This window comes from Mustela erminea, chromosome 16 (genome assembly GCF_009829155.1).
Source record: "Mustela erminea isolate mMusErm1 chromosome 16, mMusErm1.Pri, whole genome shotgun sequence".
NCBI classification, from domain to species: Eukaryota; Metazoa; Chordata; class Mammalia; order Carnivora; family Mustelidae; genus Mustela; species Mustela erminea.
Window position 1 is genome coordinate 68390121 of NC_045629.1, and position 17977 is coordinate 68408097.

Sequence of the window (17977 nt, forward strand, 5' to 3'; positions counted from 1 at the left end):
CCTCTCCAGGCCGTACTCCAAGCAGGTCATGCAGTCCCCAGACCAGAGCTTCTCTGGCAAACACAGTAGGGGAGAGAGGGAGCAGAGCAAAGCTTTTTCGGAGGTCCAGAGGCTGGGACCTCATTGTCACTGGAAGAAAGGAGTGTGCCTGGTGGACAGCTCTGCCTGGCCTGTGTTCAACTTCCCTCCCCATGCTGGTACAGTCTCAGGGAAACCTCTGTCCCCCACAGGGGAGTTCTTGTCTCCAACCAATGGCGTTGGAACAGAAGCACAGGAGGGGCCGAGGCCCGAGGGTGCTGGGAGAGCCTCCCCGCTCTGACGGCAGGCCTGGGCTCCGGAGAGTTGTGCAATGAGTGCAGAGGACGGCTCCCAGGGCTGAGTGTGCCCGGGCGTGACAGAGCCGGCCCTTGGCCCGCGGGCAGGGCGGTGGCGCTGAGATAAGCCAGGGCCTGGCTGTGAGGATGAGCCTGATCCCGGGAAGTGTTGCTCGCCCTGCGGTAAATCACTTCCTCCAGCGGGCGTGACAGGTGGCAGGTGGATGCCGGGTGCTTCCCAGGAGCACTAAGGGCTCTTCTCCGCCGTGGCGTGGCCCGCTTGCCCTGATACCAGGAGGAGCTCAAGCCACAGCCTCCTGTCTACCACGACCGGGGTACCGGGCAACATGAGCTGGTCAAGGCATGTGGGCAAGATCCGGAAACGCCTGGAAGAGGTCAAGAGCCAGTGGGTCCGGCCGACCAGGGCCGATTTCAGCGACAATGAGAGTGCCCGGCTGGCCACAGACGCCCTCTTGGATGGGGGGCCCGAGGCCTACTGGCAGGCACTCGGCCAGGAAGGTGAGGTCGACTTCTTGTCCTCGGTGGAGGCCCAGTACATCCAGACCCAGGCCAAGGAGCCCTCTTGTGCCCCGGAGCCCCCAGGAGGGGCAGAGGCCAGCCCCCGGGGACTGGACTCCTGCTCCCTGCCGTCAGGAACCTATTTCCCCGTGGCCTCGGAGGGCAGCGAGCCGACCCTGTTGCACACCTGGGCCTCAGCCCAGAAGCCCTACCTGAAGGAAAAGTCCAGCGCCACCGTGTACTTCCAGGCGGACAAGCACAACAACATCAGAGACCTCATTCGCCGCTGCATCACCCGGACCAGCCAGGTATGGGGGGCGGGGGCCTGTGTCTCCTTGGCCTTGGGGTAGGGGGAGGAAGGATGCTGGTGGAGGAGGGGGGGGTGGGTCCTGCCCAAGGCATGGAGCTCAGAAGACTGGGGCTGAGGAAGGGGTCACGGATGTTATTACCTGTCTTCCCTGGATCACTGACTTTCTGATCCCACCTGTCATGGTGTGGGGCTAGGCCACCACCCCCCTCCCCGGCACTCCCGCCGTCGCTTCCTGCCTGCCCCTCCTCTTCCATCTTCCAGTCTCCGTGTGCCTGTGGAGCAATTCTTCTATACTTCAAGTCTCAGTGGGTCCCTTCTCTGCTTAGAGCCCTCCACGGCTCCTAGTTGCCCACAGTGGGAAGAGCAAACTCCTTATGGCTCACCACCTCTCCATCTCCTCTCTCGGCTCCGGCCGCTCCGTCCCCAGGGACCTGCAGAGTCTCCAGCCCTCCTTGCCCAGGCTTCAGAGGTTTGCATGTGCCGTTCCCGCTGCCTGGGACCCCTTCACCTTCCCTGCTTTTCTCCTGACGAAGGCCTACTCCTTCCACAGGACGCAGCACCCAAGTCCCTTTCTTGTCCACCGCCCCCCACCCACCCCAGCCGGGGCCAGGCCCCTCACCTCTGTGCTTCCAAATGAAGGGGCCACCAAGGGGCCACCACTGAGACACACGCTTGTCCTTTGTCCTCTCAGACTCAGGTTAGACCTGTCTGTCCACAAATGGCCCAGCAGCCCCTCAATCCAGCTGGTGGTCAGACAGAAGACAGACTAGGCACAGAGAAGGTTTCTCCCCAGAATATTTACATTTTAATACTTGACTTTAGAAGAAGAAAATGGGGCCACCTGGGTGGCTCAGTGGGTTAAGGATCTGCCTTCGGATCAGGTCATGATCCCAGGGTCCTAGGGTTGAGTCCCAGGTGGGGCTCCTTGCTCGGCAGGGAGACTGCTTCTCCCTTTCCCGCTGCCATTCCTCACTGTTCATGCAGGCTCTCTCTCAAATGAATAAAATCCTTAAAAAAAAAAAAAAAAAAAGGGAAGAAGAAAGAAGAAATCTATTTCATGACCAGAGCTTGGCCGGTAGAATTTCAGGCACGGTGAGGGGCATTTGGTCATCAGTTCTCCCGCTGCCCCGGATCGTTTGGGATCGGTGGCTTCTTGCTGCAGCTGGGGTAGGGCTCCCCCAGCCGCACGAATGACGAGTCCCAACGGGGCGTTGGCTGCCCACTCCTCCGTCCTGAAGCTGCAGAGGGACAAGAGTAGACTCAGCAAAGGACCAGCTGGTATTTAAGCTCATTTTCTGCTAGGCTCCCAGTCCTGCCCCTGAAAGCTGAAGGCTCCAGGAAAAGCCCGGCTTCAGGTGGCGGGGCTGTGTGTGGAAGAGGGGGAAGGAGTGTAGTTCTAGAAAGTTAGTTAAGATGACAGTGGGTGGAGAGCTGGCTTTTCAGGTCTCAGGGATTTTGAGTTTCCATGACGGGTCCCGAATCGGGCTCCGAGCCTGCTTCCCCTTCTCACTCTGCCTACTTGTGATCCGGAGTAGGGCTGGCTCTGGTCTGTCTGAGGGAAGGTCAGTGCCCACCCGAGGGGTAGGGACTAGTGGTGTCAGGGAAGTTCTCAACCACAGCTGCAGTTCTGGGGGTGAGTGAGGCTCCCTGGAAGGAAGCCAGTCAGGGCGGATGAAGCAGTCCCCACCCCCCACCCTGCAGCTGAGTCCCTCCCCTGGCCCCTCTTCCCCACCCAGCGAGGCTTCTGTCTCTCCTTGGGGCCAAGCCCCGCCCTCCGGCCTGTATCCTTTGTTTCACAGGTACAGCACTTTCTGAATTTAAGATGACACTTCAAGGGGCACCTGGGTGGCTCAGTGGTTAAATCCTCTGCCTTCGGCTCAGGTCATGATCTCAGGGTCCTGGGATCGAGTCCCAAATCGGGCTCCGAGCCTGCTTCTCTCTCTGCCTACTTGTGATCCTTGTCCTTCAAATAAATAAATAAAATCTTAAAAAAAAAAAAAAAAAGATGACACTTCAAAACCCGAGGATTTCACCTAAAAGTAAGCATTTCCAGTTCCTCTCAGCAGGTGGCAAGAGTTGGCTCTGCTGTCGCTGAGTGGCGACCCACCAACACCTGCTTTTGGTGGGTAAGTCCCCTTTGCCGCAGTCCCCACCACGCCCTCTTGTCCCAGGCCCTGATGCCAGGGAGGTGGGAACCTAGTCACAGGCTGTCCTGTCCACTCAGAGCTGGAGAGTCGATAGGTTTGCATGTTCCCCCTGTGGCTTCAGCCTCCAGAGAGGAAAACACACAGAGCCAGCCCAAGCTCGGTGGTTTTTAGACCAGTTTCCCCTTCTAAACTAGCAGGAATTCCTTTCCCCTCCATATGCTCGCATTCCTTTATGCCACAGAACCTAATTCAGAGCCAGGCCCTGCACCCAGGGTGGCGGAACGGATCCAGAGGCCGACCTCCCTCCGGAGAGCTCCCTGCCTCGGCCTGCCCCAGTAGGGAAGGAGAAGACAACAGGGACTGGGAGGCAGCCCTGGGTGTGAGCAAGCCTCTGTGCCTGGGAGGGGAGGACAGGGTGACTAAGGCAGGCTTCCTGGAAGAGGGGGCCTCCGAGCGGAGTCTCACAGGCTGAGTAAGAGGCGGTCAGGCAGAGAGGAAGGGAAAGGGATTCCAGGCAAAGGTCAGGAGGTGTCAGAGGGATGAGTGGGACATACAGGCATGGAGATGACCGGCATGAAACAAGAAGGTCTTGCTCACAGCTCCCTAGAAGCAGGGGGCAGAGCAGGCCATGCGGGACCACACAGGAAGCACGGTGGGGGGTGGGGTAGGGGGGGAATGCAGGCGCACAGGCCCCCATTGTTCTTGTTCAGGCAAGGGAGGGCAGGCAGGGCGAGCAGCTTAGGAGTGGCTGGTTGGAACCGTGTCAGCAGGCTCTGGGCTCATGGTCTGGGACATGGCCCTGGGGTCATTTAGAGCAGGGGGACCGTTGGCTTGGTGTGCGTCTCGTGCTTCTAGCAAGGTGTCAGCTGGCCTTGGATGGCAGACATCCTAAAAGATGGAAACAGCACGATGAATGCATCCTCTGAGTGTGGTCAGGATCCCTGAGGGTTCCCAGATGGGTTCAGCGAGCCTGGGAGGTCATGCCCTCTCTAACCGGTCCTCTGTGAGAGGCTGGCCGGCCTTCCCACGCCGCCACCCACGCAGCCCAGCGCAGCGGATCGCTGCAGAAGCAGATCCCAGAAGCCAGCTGGCTCCTGGCAGGCCAGATAGCGGGGAGATTTGCAAAACCATAAAAGGCTGCTCCTGCTGACTCCACGGTGCCGGTGCCATTGCTGTTGTTTGGGGAAAACAAAGGAGCCTCAGCACAGACAAGAGAAAGAGGCAAGAAGAGAAGTAGAGGCAGAGAGTGGGGGATGGGGTGAGATTGTCCCCAACAGGCTGGGCCCCAGTAGGACCCAAACCCCCTCTCCCCTCCTCCACCCTGCTATTCCCAAAGCAGCAGGATTTCCAGCCCCGGGGAAGCTCACATCTGTCCGACAGGGGGTGAGGGACTCTCAGCCAGGATTTGAGGTCCCCACAGGATGACCCTTGCTTCTGGGGATTGCCCCAGGGGACCAGCATCTCTCCTAGCGGGGCTCGTGGGTCTCTGTGTGGCTCAAATGGCCAAGCCTGCCTGCCAGGCTGGGCTTCCTTCTTTAGCAAGGGGTGGCGGAATTAACTCCTTCTTCCAGGCCAACCCTACCCCAACGCGCCGGTCCAGCGGACAGGCCTACTTTAGTTCTTTTTTATGCCCCTAGAGGTGTCGCACTACTTTTAATCCTCTTCTACAACCTGGACTAAAACATGTTTGCATGGCGTTATTCTAACATGATTCATACTTGCTCACAAAGCCCATAAAAATCATAGTCAAACGAGAATAAAAACCTTTACTTTTTGCACCTGGATTCATTTATATTATCTGGGCTCAGGGTTAGATGCAGCTTGAATGATAGCTAATGCTCTATTTTTGAACAGTGTTTTGTTGTTTTTTAATATTATTTATTTATTTATTTGATAGAGAGAGAGAGATCACAAGGAGGCAGAGAGGCAGGCAGAAAGAGAGGGGGAAGCAGGCGCCCCGCTGAGCAGAGAGCCCAATGTGATGCGGGGCTTGATGCCAGGACCCTGAGATCATGACATGAGCCGAAGGCAGAGGCTTTAACCCACTGAGCCACCCAGGCGCCCTGAGCAGTGTTTTATCGGTAAAGAAACTGAACCCCAGAGAGGGTAAATGAGTTGTCCAAAGGCACTCAGCTCATTTCCAGTAGCATGAGGTCTGGAGCCACAGCTCCCTAACACCCCGGGAGAGCACTGTCGTCTAAACAGTGTGTAACCCCTCCGCCTCAGTGCTCCAGAGCTGCTGAGACAAGTTACCAGCCTGCTGGTGGTTTAAAACAAGAGATATTTATTCTCTCCTTGCTCTGAAAGGCAGACCTAACATGGAAATGTCAGCTGGGCCCTCCTTGCTCTGAAGTCTCTCGGGGAGGGTCCTGTCTTCTGCTCCCAGCGTCTGGTGGCTGCGGGCATTCCTTGGCTTGTGGCCACCTCACTCCAGCCTCTGCCTCTGACTTCATGTGCCCCCCCCACACCCCCTCCTCCCTGTGTCTCCTCAGAGTGTCTTTTACAAGGACACTTGCCATTGGATTTAGGGCCCACTGGATAATCCAGGATGGTCTCATTTTGAGAGTGTCTCTCTCTCTCTTTTTTATTTTATTGATTCAATTGAGAGAGAGCGCACACAAGAAGGGGGAGGGGCAGAGGGAGAGGGAAAAACAGACTCCTCACTGACCAGGGAGCCCTAGGTGGGGCTCGATCCTGGGGCAACAGATACTTAACCATTTGAGCTACCCAGGTGCCCCTCATCTTGAAAGTCTTAACTGCACCTGCAGAGACTTTTTCCAAGGGAGATCACGTCCACAGATTTTGGTGGTCAGGATGTGGGCATATCATTAGGGAGGTTGTCATTCATTCCATGACACCCTGTAAGAGACTGAAGAGATTATGGGTCTTGAGTCAATCCGTTGGGAGCCAGTAGGAGGCCAACAGGATAAACCTAGACATCATGAGCCTGTTTTTCCAAGCATCCCTCCAATCATGATGTGGGGTTATTGGTAAACATGGCCACTTCTCTGTTCAGTCTGTCACCAGCCCTGTCTCTGGGAACCAAGGACTTACTGGAACACAACCAGGAAGGATTTACTGACCTCCTGGGGAGAGAGAGGCATCCTTCTCACCTATACTGCCCTCAAGGAGGAACCACTTCTCTTCCAACAGCGAGGGCCTAGGTTGCTGCTGGCACTGTAAGTTTAAATGTGTAGAGACAATCGTGTGCTAACAGGGCCATGGTTCTAAAGGAGCATGGCCTCCCTATTAGAACATCTTTTCTGCCTTCCTACCCCTGTCCAGACAGTCACATCATCTGGGCAGGAAGTCAGCTCCATGTGGGTACCAGACACTCCTTTGTCTGTTTCCATGACCCTCTTCTCGTCCTGGCTACTTCCCAGGTGTTGATGGTCGATATATCTATATATCTGTATATACATATATATATCTCTAAAGAATACATATATCTCTCCATATATAATACACACACACACACACACACACACACAGCAATTATTAGAAAAATGGTGGAAGGTTATTACAGGTAATGTTGAAAACTGCCCTAGTGCCCATTCCAAACCTGTCCACCAGTTTGGGCCTTGTGCTTGCTAATGTGTCTACACACCGCTTTCCCTCACTCGCAGTCATACTGGACAGACTATCATCTTGTGCTCTGTTATCCTTTTTCACTGAATTCATTCATTGCTAATACACCTGTGTCGAGCCTGGATCATACAACAGTTTTGCTTCAACATTTCACCGTGTCTCACAGTTTCCATGTGACCGTTATAATTATCATTGCTAATGGCTGCCGTATCCACTTGTCAATATGCCGTGATTTGGGTATTAGGACAGACTTTTGATTGGGTGATACTGGTCTAATTCTGCTCTAGTCCCATGGTGCGGGGGTCCCCCACCACCGAGCAATTCTCCGACAGCTGGATGTCCCAACCCATGCCAGTCCAGAGCTCAGACTGGAGACTCCAACGACCCCCTTCTTGCGTTTGGTCAGTCTGCTACAGTGGTTCACGACACTTTCTAGATTACCAGTTTATTACAAGGGGTAGAACTCAGGCACAGCCAGATGGAAGAGATTCACACAGCGAGGTGTGGGGGCATGGAACTTCTATGCCTTCTCTGACCACTCTGCTCTCCCCAAATCACCAACCCAGAAGCTCTCTGAACCCGTCTGTTGGGTTTTTAGTCTTGGGTTTTTAGGAGGGCTTCATTACACAGGCATGACTGATTACATCACTGGCATTTGCAGTGGATTCAACTTCCAGCCCCCCTAGTCTTTCCTCGGAATAAGGAGGTGGGAAGGACGGAAAATTCCAACCCTCTAATCACTTAGTAGGTTCCCCTGGCAACCAGCCCCCGCCGGACAGTCACCTCATTAACATAACAAAGGACCTTCCTCCTGTCCTGCTCATCACTTAGGAAATTCCAAAGGCTTTAGAGCTTGGTGCGGAAACAGGGACAAAGATCAAACACATGTTTCTTTTTATAAATCAGAATATGGTGGAAAACAACCCCAAACACAAGAGAAGGATGCATGGATATCTGCAGTGGGAAAGTCGAGGGTAGGACTGGCTTCAAAACATGACTGAAACCAGATGTTCGAACGAACGTCCCTCGAGCGAGGCTGGCCATGGGCTTGGTGCTGGGGCAGCGGCCACGCGGCTGCAAGACGGCTGCTGGCAGCCGTAGCTCACACTCCACTCCCGGAGCGACCCTAGCAGCAGGAACGCCTCCCTTCCCGGAGCCCCGCGCGAGCCCTGGGCCCGCTGTCAGTAGAGTAACTTTGGTCCTGTGAGTGGCCCTGGGCCAATCTCTGGGGCCAGCAGGGGATGCCGTGCTCTCATTGGTCTGACCTTGGTGATGTGCCCGCCTCACACCCAATCAGGCGCCTGGCAGTGGCCCCGCCCAAACACGTTGCTTGTGCAGCAGAGGTGACTGCTTGCAGCAAGTTGGGGTGCTGCTGGCAGGTGGAGGTTTGGGTCCTTGGAGGCGGGTGTGCACACGTTTCCCCCTCCGTTGTTGGATTTCTGGGGCTCTCTCCTCCCTATGGTTCTGTTAGGCTACAGGAGGACTCCGTTGTCCAGCCCGCTGGGGCAGCTCTGCCTTGTGTAGTCTCTCTCTAGGGTCTCCCCAGGGATTTTGCTCGAGGCAGTATGCTGTGGCTTAACAACACTGGAAAACCAGTGGCCATGGGGTACCTTCGAGCGCCGCGTGGCTGAGCAGCCGGGCCTTGACATCCAGGCCTCAGCTCCGAACCTGCCAGACCACGTCAGTCCCCTTGCCCTTCTCCTCCCCTCCTTGTGCCTTTGCGTCTCTGCCTTTGCCTCCTTCCCCCAGTGCATGCTGCGCTCCGGCCGTGGGCGCCGAGGCCGGGGGGCCTGTGGTTGGGTTGGACAGATGGAGTCAGCGCCGAGGGCTCCGCTCCAGCTCTTTTCCCTGCAGTGCTGCCCTGGCGGAGCCCCCCACCCGGTGCTGTCTCCTCCAAAGCAGCAGCAAGCGCAGCTGCTGTCTCCGGCCCACCGGGACCTAGGAAGCTCGGCGGAAACCAGTTAGCTCCCAACCCCTGACTCTTTTTGTTTCCACCCCTCTGCCCTGGCCCAGGTCCTGGCCATCCTGATGGATGTGTTCACGGATGTGGAGATCTTCTGTGACATTCTAGAGGCGGCCAACAAGCGTGGGGTGTTCGTCTGTGTGCTCCTGGACCAGGGAGGGGTGACGCTCTTCCAAGAGATGTGTGACAAAGTCCAGATCTCGGACAGCCACCTCAAGGTAGGGCCCCCGGCAAGCATCCAGAAGGTATTTTGTATTAGGATGGGATAGCGTAGGCCGTGCTTACCCCCCACCAACCCCATCTCAATGGCTCAGCGTAGTAAAGGTTTATTTCTTGATCAAAGGCCCGTGTAGGACAGACAGCCCTCCCTCCTCCTATAGCTACACCATAAGGAAAATGTGGCCTCCAACATGGCAGGGGCAGGGAGCCAGAGAGCTGGGGGAGGCCGTGGGACCGGACCCCGAAGAGATTGCCATCACCCCTGCCTGCCGCTCTTTGGCCTCAGGAAGGTCCACGGGGGCTGGGAACTGAAAGGGGCCCATGGGTGTCTCCTGAGCCGCAGTCGGTGCCGCATGTGCCTTGCTCTCTCGACTGAAGAAGCCCCGTGGCCGTGCTTCCCAGGCCCGGGCAGCATCGGTGCGGAGGACTTCACAGCCCCGACAGGGAGCTGAGCCTCTTGGACTGAACCCAACTCCCCACCCACTTCCTTCTTCTGGCAAGGAGAAAAGAAACCCAGAGATGGGTTTTCGTCGTGTCAGATTTAGGGCAGCTGACTCGAGGCCCAGCGTCGGACCGCCCAGTGCTTACCAGCACGCGGGTGGGTGGGGCCCTTGGTGACTGGCTCTGGCTCAGCCTCGTCAGCCTCCGGGAGACCCCGCCATCCGCCCTTTCTCCCGCCCTGCCCTCCTCACTGCCTGGGAGGAAGCCGAGTTCAGGCGCCTCCCCGAGCCGCAGGCCTCCGGGCTTGCTTGACCTGGATCGCATGTCCTCAACAGGAGGCCATCGGCACAGGCCTTGGCCATGGCCCGCTCCAGCCACGCCTGCCAGTCCTCTGCCCACCAAGGGACGGCGGCATGTGGCCCTCCTCTCAGCGTGTCACAGAGCTTATGGAGACGCTGGAAGCATTGGGCATCCCCTTCCCAGAGCCTGCCCAGAGACCAGTGACATTCACGGGATCACAGCAGGATCCCACCTGTCTCAGAGCTTGAGACATCCCCAAGCTTGACCTGCCATTTCATTTTTCCAGCATCACAAGGTTCTGGCTGAGGCCTGGAGCAGCAGGTGTTCCTGGGGCGGGGGAAGGGACAAATCGGGCTGTGATTTGGGCTGTGGACACAGTTTTCCTTAGGAGAATCGAGGGCCCACTGAGGTCTCCACAAAGGTACCCCCTCTGACTGCACTTGGGGTCAGGGACTCATGTCACTAAAGCCACTAACAAGGCAAGGCTGGGCTTGCCAGGCCTCTGTGGTCCCTGGGAGCCTCGACGGAGGGCTCCTGGGCATGAGGCCCTCCTTGTTCTTCGGTTTGCCACTTTGTTTATATTCTACCATCTCCCTTTTCCTCCCTTCCTCCACCCCCCCGTGACTCGGATAATGTCAGGACAATGAAAAGAATTTAGAAAAGTCAGCCAAGAGAAAAATAAAATAGCGATGAGCCTTTGAATTAGGGATTATCCCTGCTGTGTCTTGCTGCACGTCCTTCCAGATGTTTTCCTAGGCAAACCTGTATCTATATATATGGAAATAGCGGGTGACACCCCGACTCCCCTTGCAACAGAACATCTCCATCCGGAGTGTGGAAGGAGAGGTGTACTGTGCCAAATCAGGCCGGAAGTTCGCCGGCCAAATCCAGGAGAAGTTCATCATCTCGGACTGGAGATACGTCCTGTCGGGGTCGTACAGGTGAGCACTGGGCTTCCCCTGCCGAAGGCTTTGAGGAGGCCAAGGCTGAGGCTGGCGCAGAGCAGCCCCAGCTGCTCCCACACTTATCCCTGCCCGGCGGCTCCCAGGGTGCTGCTCGGGCCAAGCTGGGACTTCATTACATGCATGAGGCCGGAGGCAGGACCAGCCTGGGCAGAAGGTGGACATCTGGACCCTTCATGGCAGGTGGGGGGTGGGAGGAGGCCTTCGGGGTAGAGAGGCACTTTCCCGTTTCCCTGTAGATTGCAATAGGACACGGAATCTTCTTCTTCCCTCCTCAGCTGTCTCAGGCGTGCTGGTAAAGCTGTGCAGTTCGTTTTGGGCTGTGTGTGTATGTGTGCCTGTGTCCTGTTTTATTTTCAGAAGTGTGTCCAAACTCTTTAGGACCTAAGGCTGGTGCTAGGGACTGGCCGTGGCGGCAGCCTCAACTAGAAGTCAGACAGCAGAGGTTCAATTCCCAGCTCTGTAGCTTCCTGGCTGGGTGACCTTGGGCAGGTCACTGCACCTCTCTGTTCCTTCCTTCATTCAACATTCTGTAGAGACCTACTGGGTACATACCAGGCAGGCTTCAAGGCTGGGGTGCCCCTCTGGAGCTCCCATTCAAACTAAGGAGATAAACAACAGCGAGTTGTGACCCGCTTGGTCGGTAGAACACGTGACTCTTGATCTTGGGGTTGTGAGTTCAAGCCTCCTGTTGGGTGTAGAGATTGCCTTAAAAAAAAAAAAAAAAAAAAAGAACCAGTACAGAGAAGAGACAGAGAGAGCGCTGGGGGAGGGGGAAGCGAGCCTGGGAAGCGGTGGCCGAGCTGGGTAAAGCTCCCCTTGGCTCCCCACTGGCTCTCTCCACCTTTCCCTGCGCCGCCATTTGCCCGGCTGTGCAGTGGCCTGTGCGGAGCTGAGTGAGGTGCCGTCTGGCTGCAGGGGGAGAAGGCGAGTTCGTAACTCTGTCAGGAGGGCCTCTGAGACGGGCAGCCCTGAGGGGACACCTCCGGCATCCAGGGGTCACCGAGCCTCCCATGTATTTCCACCCACAGCTTCTCTCCTTGTTTTGCTTCACTGGGCACCTGTGCCAAAGGGCACCCACAGGCTTCCCATCCTTGGGCCTGGCACCCAGCGCGCACTTGCCCTGTAAGAGGCTGCGGTGGGGCTGAGCGTCTCTCCCCAAGTGGCCAGAGCCACCTTCTCGGCTTTGGTTCTTTCCTTGGAGAGTTACAAAGGCCTCTGGGCATCAAGCCATGAGGCTCTGGGTGGGGGCTTAGCCTCAAACCACACATCAGGACTTTGAGGCCTCTGACCTTGACCTCTGACCTTAACTAAGCTGCCACTAGACTTCGCTCACCACCACGATGGGAAGGGTCAGATCTCTGTCGGGGCAGCTGCCCCAGATCCAAGGCCCAAGCCTGGAGTCAGGGGCCCACCTGATGAGGAATTCTCTCTCATTCTTTCTTTGATTTTTTACTGGGAAATTCACATAATCTTAAATGTGTAATTAAATGACATTTAGTACATTCGCTTGTGTGCTACCGTGATCACTGTCTAGTTCCAAAATATTTTTCTCATGGGTAAAGAGCTACAGAGCGGCGTGGTGTGTGCTCTGAGATCAGCATGAGCTAAGAAGTTTCCCCAGCATCAACCAAGCTCCCACGTCTGCTGGCAGGTCCAGGATGTTGGTGCCTTTGAGGTTGGGCCTTGGAGGGCACAGCATGAGAACCTAACTGGCCCTGATTCCAGTCCTGCCCTGACCCACACTTCTACCTCTGAGCTTTCTCTACCAGGAAGAGAAAGATTTTTAAACATAAACCAAATCAAATTACTTGCATCCTTAAAATCCTTCCAGGTTTGTCACTGCAACTAGGGGGAAAAAAAATTCATGCTTACCATGGCCTCTGTCTGAGCTGGATTTTCCTTTCTCTCCACTGTGCTGTAGGTACACTGTGTTCTTTCAGTCTTTCATGCTCTTTAAGGCCTCAGGGCCTTTGCACTTGCTGTGCATTCCCTCTTTTGGAGAGCTCATTCTTGCGAACTTAATCCGCTAACTCCTTACCTTATAGTTTCCAGGTCATCTCCTAGAGAGCTTCTCCATGGATTTGTTCAGCCAAGATTGTAGACATGGTGTCAGAACCTGGATTGGGTCTGTTTTCTTCTCTGTTGCGTTCCTGGCATGAAGTACAGTTCATCCAGTGCCTGAATATTTTATATGACCATAATTTTGCTGAACAAATGAATGAACAAATTAATGAAAGTCCATGTAAGGTCCTGGCCATCCAGTGTAGCTCGGGGAACAAAGCATTTCAAACCCTGTGCCTCATTACACAATAGCAGGACATGAAATCGATTTGGTGGATGATGCCTGGAATTTTTTTTTTCTTTTTGGTAATGAAATAGGATAGAATAAATATACTGAGGGCACACTGAGGTAAGGAAGGTTCTGGAAACTGTTGTGTGGTGATGTTTGTGTTTGTACATGTGAGTAGGTGATGATGTAAAATGTATTTCTCCAAGATTAGCCACTGTAAGTCTGAAGAAGAACAGGCAGGGAGGACTGGCTCTGCCAGAGCTCAGGTTGTTGTGGAGCTGGAGTAATCCTGACAAGGTGGCTTTGGAGGAGGGGCAGACAGACTGACAGATGGAACAGAGCAGAAAACCCAGATGTCTCTGGGGCGTGTTAGAGTGGTGGGGAAAGGGGGAACTGGAAAAAAATAAATTCCCCACACAAAAAATTTGATTCCACTTCACACATACACCAAAAAAAAAAAAAAAAGAAAAAAAAATTTAAAAAGCCACTTTCCAATAGATTAAAAGGCCTGAAATGTCAAAAACAAACTTTAAAACTTTTAGTAGAAAAGAATAGATGAAAATCTTTTAGACCTTAGGATAAGGACTGGGTGTCTTATCACAGACACCCATCTTTTTTTTTTTAAGATTTTATTTATTTGAGTGAGAGGGCATAAGTGGGTGAGGGGCAGTGGGAGAAGCAGGCTCCCCGCTGAGCAAGGAGGCCGATGCAGGACTCGATCTCAGGATGCTGAGATCATGACCTGAGCTGAAGGCAGTTGCTTCACCGACTGAGCCACCCAAGTGCCCCCACACGCCCCTCTCTTGTGTTAAACAGAACACAAAAAAGCCTTGACTATAACGAATTGCTAAATCCGATGATATTACGATGAAGAACTTTGGTTCTTGAAAGAACCCTGAGAGAAAGTGAAAGTTGGGTTACAGAGTGGGAGCAGGTTTTCATGATGCCCTCGCAAGGTTAGTGTCCAGGACCACAGAGAACTCCCGTGAATCATAAGAGAAAGAAGCATGAGGCAGAGCAGGCGGGAGGCGGGAGCAGGCATCTCCGCCGGGAGCCAACACGCGGGAAGACACGAAGAGGGCTTCTGCACCATCCGTGACCAGAAGAATACAAATGAAGGCTAGAATGAGTTGCCATTTTATACCTTTTCGAGTAGCAAAAAAAATAATACTGACAATACCAAATGCTGGATGTACACGATCTTTTTACGTTGATGGTGGGATTGCAAGTGGATATAATGACTTTCTAAAGAGTTTGGAATTTCCCGCTAAAGCTCTACTCACCTGGTCTATAATCCAGCAATTCCCCTCCTAGAGGTACTTCTAAGATAAGAGACTGAGTCCACGGGACAGTAAAAGACATGTGTAAGGACGCTCCTTACAGCACTGGTCGCAACGGAAATACTGTGGAAGCAACACGAATGGTTGTCCGTGGGAGACGGGAGGAGTAAATCATGATCTAGCTACCCGTGAACTATTATACAGCAGGAAAAATTGAATGAGGTACAGCAACCAGAGACAACTTAATATAATAACTTAATATAATATTAAGTGAGAAAAAAAACCCAAAATATTACATACATGTTAAAAACAACTAAAATATTTTCTTTCCAGAATACATAAAACTTTTTTTTTTAGATTTTTTTTTTTAAGATTTTGTTTCTTTGTCAGAGAGCAAGAGAGAGAGAGAAATCGCAAGCAGGGGGAGTGGCAGGCAGAGAGAGAAGCAGGGTCCCGGCTGAGCAAGGAGCCCGATGTGGGGCTCCATCCCAGACCCTGGGATCATGACCTGAGCTGAAGGCAGCCACCCAACCAGCTGAGCCACCCAGGCGCCCCCCCAATTTTTTTTTTTAACAGAGAAAGGAAAGTATGGGAACTGGAATACAGGATTCAGGGTGATGATTCTCTCTTTCATGGGGGGCAGACCTGGAAAATACGTTGCTGGAAGAGACCGTATGGCTAGATGGTAACTTTTTATTTTAGGTGGTAGGTTTGTTGGTACTTATTACATTATTTAAAATAACTAATAAATAGCTACACAAATTAAAACAGGCCAGGAATAGACCAGTCATGAGGGCGGTCCTTGAGCCAAAGATTGTGACAAAGTCAGTTCCAGGTACGAAGGACCAAACAGCCATAGAAAGGACGTGTATTTCCTACCACGGGTGGTGATGAAGTGTCGGAGCTCCAGCATGGGATGACGGCCACACAGGGTATGGAGGAGAAGCCCAGCGTGGTGCACGGTTGGGCAGGGGTCTACAGGGACACCAAGGGACTTGAGGGGGTCCCCTGCTGAGGTGTAGGGCACAGGGGGCGTGGGAGCCGGAAAAGTTGCCAGGGCACCCTTGCACCTGTTTTGTTTTGCAAAGCACGCAGTTGCTTGGCCTAATCTAGTCTGATTCCAAACAACACAAGGCCACTGACGTCTTAGTGTAGCCAGGAGTCCCCCCGCTGTCCCCGTGTCGGCCGCCTTCCCTGGCCCGCACCCCGCATCAGCTGCTCACCTCTCTGGGGTGTGTGGGTGGCTCCAGGATGGGGGTGAGGCGTAAACAAAGCCTCATTGTTCTTCCCAGGATTGGCCTCACCTTGCGTGGGCCCCGCCCCACCTCTCGGAGCAGGGACTCCTCTGGCTGGGCTGATGGATGAGGTGGGGGTGGGGGCTGAGACCATTGGTTGGGGGTCATTCCTATCCCCCCACTTCCGAGTGACCATGTCTCCCTCTGACCATCCTGCCATGGTTGCTCTCCAGGTGCCATTTTTAGCCTCTGTGCTCTCACCAGGCCTTTTCAAGGGTTTGGCGGGGAGTGGGGGTGTGTGTGGGGCTGCTCATGAGGAGACTTGTCCATCAGAGAGAAAAAGGAATTTGGTTAAATCAAGGAATCATAAGAAGTAATCCATAAATGCCTTTGTTTTCATTTAAAACCAGTAAATGGAGGGAGGGCCGAGGCCTCTGCCCACGTCCCTCGGTGTCCGGGCCAAGTGCACACGGGCTGTGTCATTCCCACGCCCGCGTGCCCACCCTGTGTTCCCTCTTCCAAGCCCACTCCCACGGAGGAGCGGCCCGTGTTTCGCAGCTGCCTTGCCCAGACCCCTCTTTGGTTAGAAGGGGCAGGGGTTCCCACATTTCACAGGGGGCTTCAGCAGCTAGGGGACTCGTGAGCACAGAGCTGGGGACACTGGGACTCGGGTCTCACTTAGCCCTTTTGGGCTTCAGCGGGAGAGCCAGGATCTGAGCACCCGGAGGGAACCCTGAGGCCAGAGATCCAGTCTGGTGCCTTTATTGTTCCCCTGCAAACATTTGCTGATTTCTGCACCGTGGGTCTTGCCATCCGTGAAGCGGGTACCAAGGTCATCCTGCAGGGGCTGTGCGGGATGAAATGAGCAGGCCAGAGGCGGGAGAGCTAATGTTAAGTCCTTCCCCCCAGCCAGGCATGAGCCCATTTCCCCCAGAGGAGCCTGGGGGGGGGGGGGGGGTCGGCGGCGGGGGCGGTGGGGGAGGGGCTGTGGGGGAGGGGACTGGCGAGGCCTCCCCGACCCACCTTCACTGTCCTCCTCCCCCGCAGCTTCACCTGGCTCTGCGGACACGTGCACCGGAACATCCTCTCCAAGTTTACGGGCCCGGCGGTGGAGCTGTTCGAGGAGGAGTTTCGCCACCTCTATGCCTCCTCCAAGCCTGTGATGGGCCCAAAGTCCCCCAGGCTGGTGGCACCCCTGCAGCCCCGAGCAGGCCGCAGCCCCCCGCCCGGCCGCCTCAGTGGCAGTAGCCGCTCCGCCAGCGACCACACGTCCTCCAACCCCTTCAGCAGCCACTCGACAGGCAGCAATCCCCAGAACCAGAGTCTGTCGGCGTCCTCGGGGCCCAGCAGTCCCCTGGCCCCCAACCCCGCTCTGCCCCTCAGGCTTCAGCCCCACCCTGGCCCGTGGGGGGCCCTGAGCCCACAGGCCCCCTTCTCCCTGAGGCCCCACGACAGCTCGCCAGCTCCCTACAGCAACCTCAACGCCTACAGGCCCACGCGGCTGCAGCTGGAGCAGCTGGGCTTGGTGCCCAGGACGGCCCACATCTGGAGGCCATTTCTACAAGCCTCCCCTCATTTCTGATGGGTCGCTTCCCCCAGCAGCCCTCCCAGGGGGTTGCTGGACATGCCAGGACTGTCTGGCCCAAGGACCTCCACCTCAATGACTAGCAGCTTTGAACTTGCTTCTCTTTGAACTAAAAGTGCTTGGACAACATCGTTGACTGTGTTTGTTCCCAAGCCTGCGACCATTCACTTGCCAACACCCACCAGTCCTAGGGGTTTCCGCTCTAGTTTGGCCTATGGAGCACATCTGAGAAAGTTCCAGGGAAGTGGGGAGTGGGGAGCTAGAGGTAAAAGCATGAAAATAGAGTCCTTTTCTTCCAAAGAGCAGCCAGCGCTTTAATAATCATGTTTCCTGAATCTGTGTAATGTAAGAAGAGGCAGATGCAGGCCAAGGTTACATATGGGTAAACTGAGGCACTAAGAGGTAGATTGTGTGACCAGGGTACTCCTGTTTCCCAGTGCCCAGGAATGGCCTACTGTACAAAAGGTATGGGAACATTCAGGATGTTTCTGGTAAAGGTGGTAAAGGTAATACTCAGGTAATACTCAGGTATCCCTGGGCCTGATGAATTAGAGTAAAAACCCCTAGTGTGCCACTCTTAAGTACTGTGGGGTTGGTTGAAACTGTAGCCCCCAAGGGTGAGGCAAGCCGAAGTGTCTAGGGGATGGAGTTGGGCAAAGCCATTCATCAGCTCAGGTCCTGGCTTCGGGGAGACTTGGGCTGGCCTCGAGGTCCTTGAGTCTGGGCCAGTCCCAGCGGCTTGCAGGGTCAGGATCTGGGAATGGCCCCGCAGCAATTGCCCAGGGCAGCCCAAGGCTACCAGGAAAGGTTCAGCGTTGACC

At 54.8% G+C, this 17977-nt stretch overlaps 1 protein-coding gene across 1 annotated transcript; it reads left to right on the plus strand.

Annotated features, from left to right (window-relative positions):
- Nucleotides 1–490: 490 nt before the first annotated feature.
- Nucleotides 491–17275, plus strand: FAM83A (family with sequence similarity 83 member A). The gene is made up of 4 exons (XM_032316828.1): nt 491–1141; nt 8892–9059; nt 10618–10742; nt 16619–17275. The coding sequence occupies exons 1-4, from the start codon at nt 662–664 to the stop codon at nt 17151–17153; spliced, it is 1308 nt and encodes a 435-aa protein (XP_032172719.1). The 5' UTR covers nt 491–661; the 3' UTR covers nt 17154–17275.
- The last annotated feature ends 702 nt before the right edge of the window (nt 17276–17977 follow it).

Bases quoted from the DNA above. Each gene is read 5' to 3' on its own strand.
- FAM83A (XM_032316828.1), top strand. From the start codon at position 662: ATGAGCTGGTCAAGGCATGTGGGCAAGATCCGGAAACGCCTGGAAGAG. The intron at 9,060-10,617 runs GTAGGGCCCCCG...CCCTTGCAACAG, and splicing joins TCTCGGACAGCCACCTCAAG to AACATCTCCATCCGGAGTGT. The intron at 10,743-16,618 runs GTGAGCACTGGG...CCTCCCCCGCAG, and splicing joins GTCCTGTCGGGGTCGTACAG to CTTCACCTGGCTCTGCGGAC.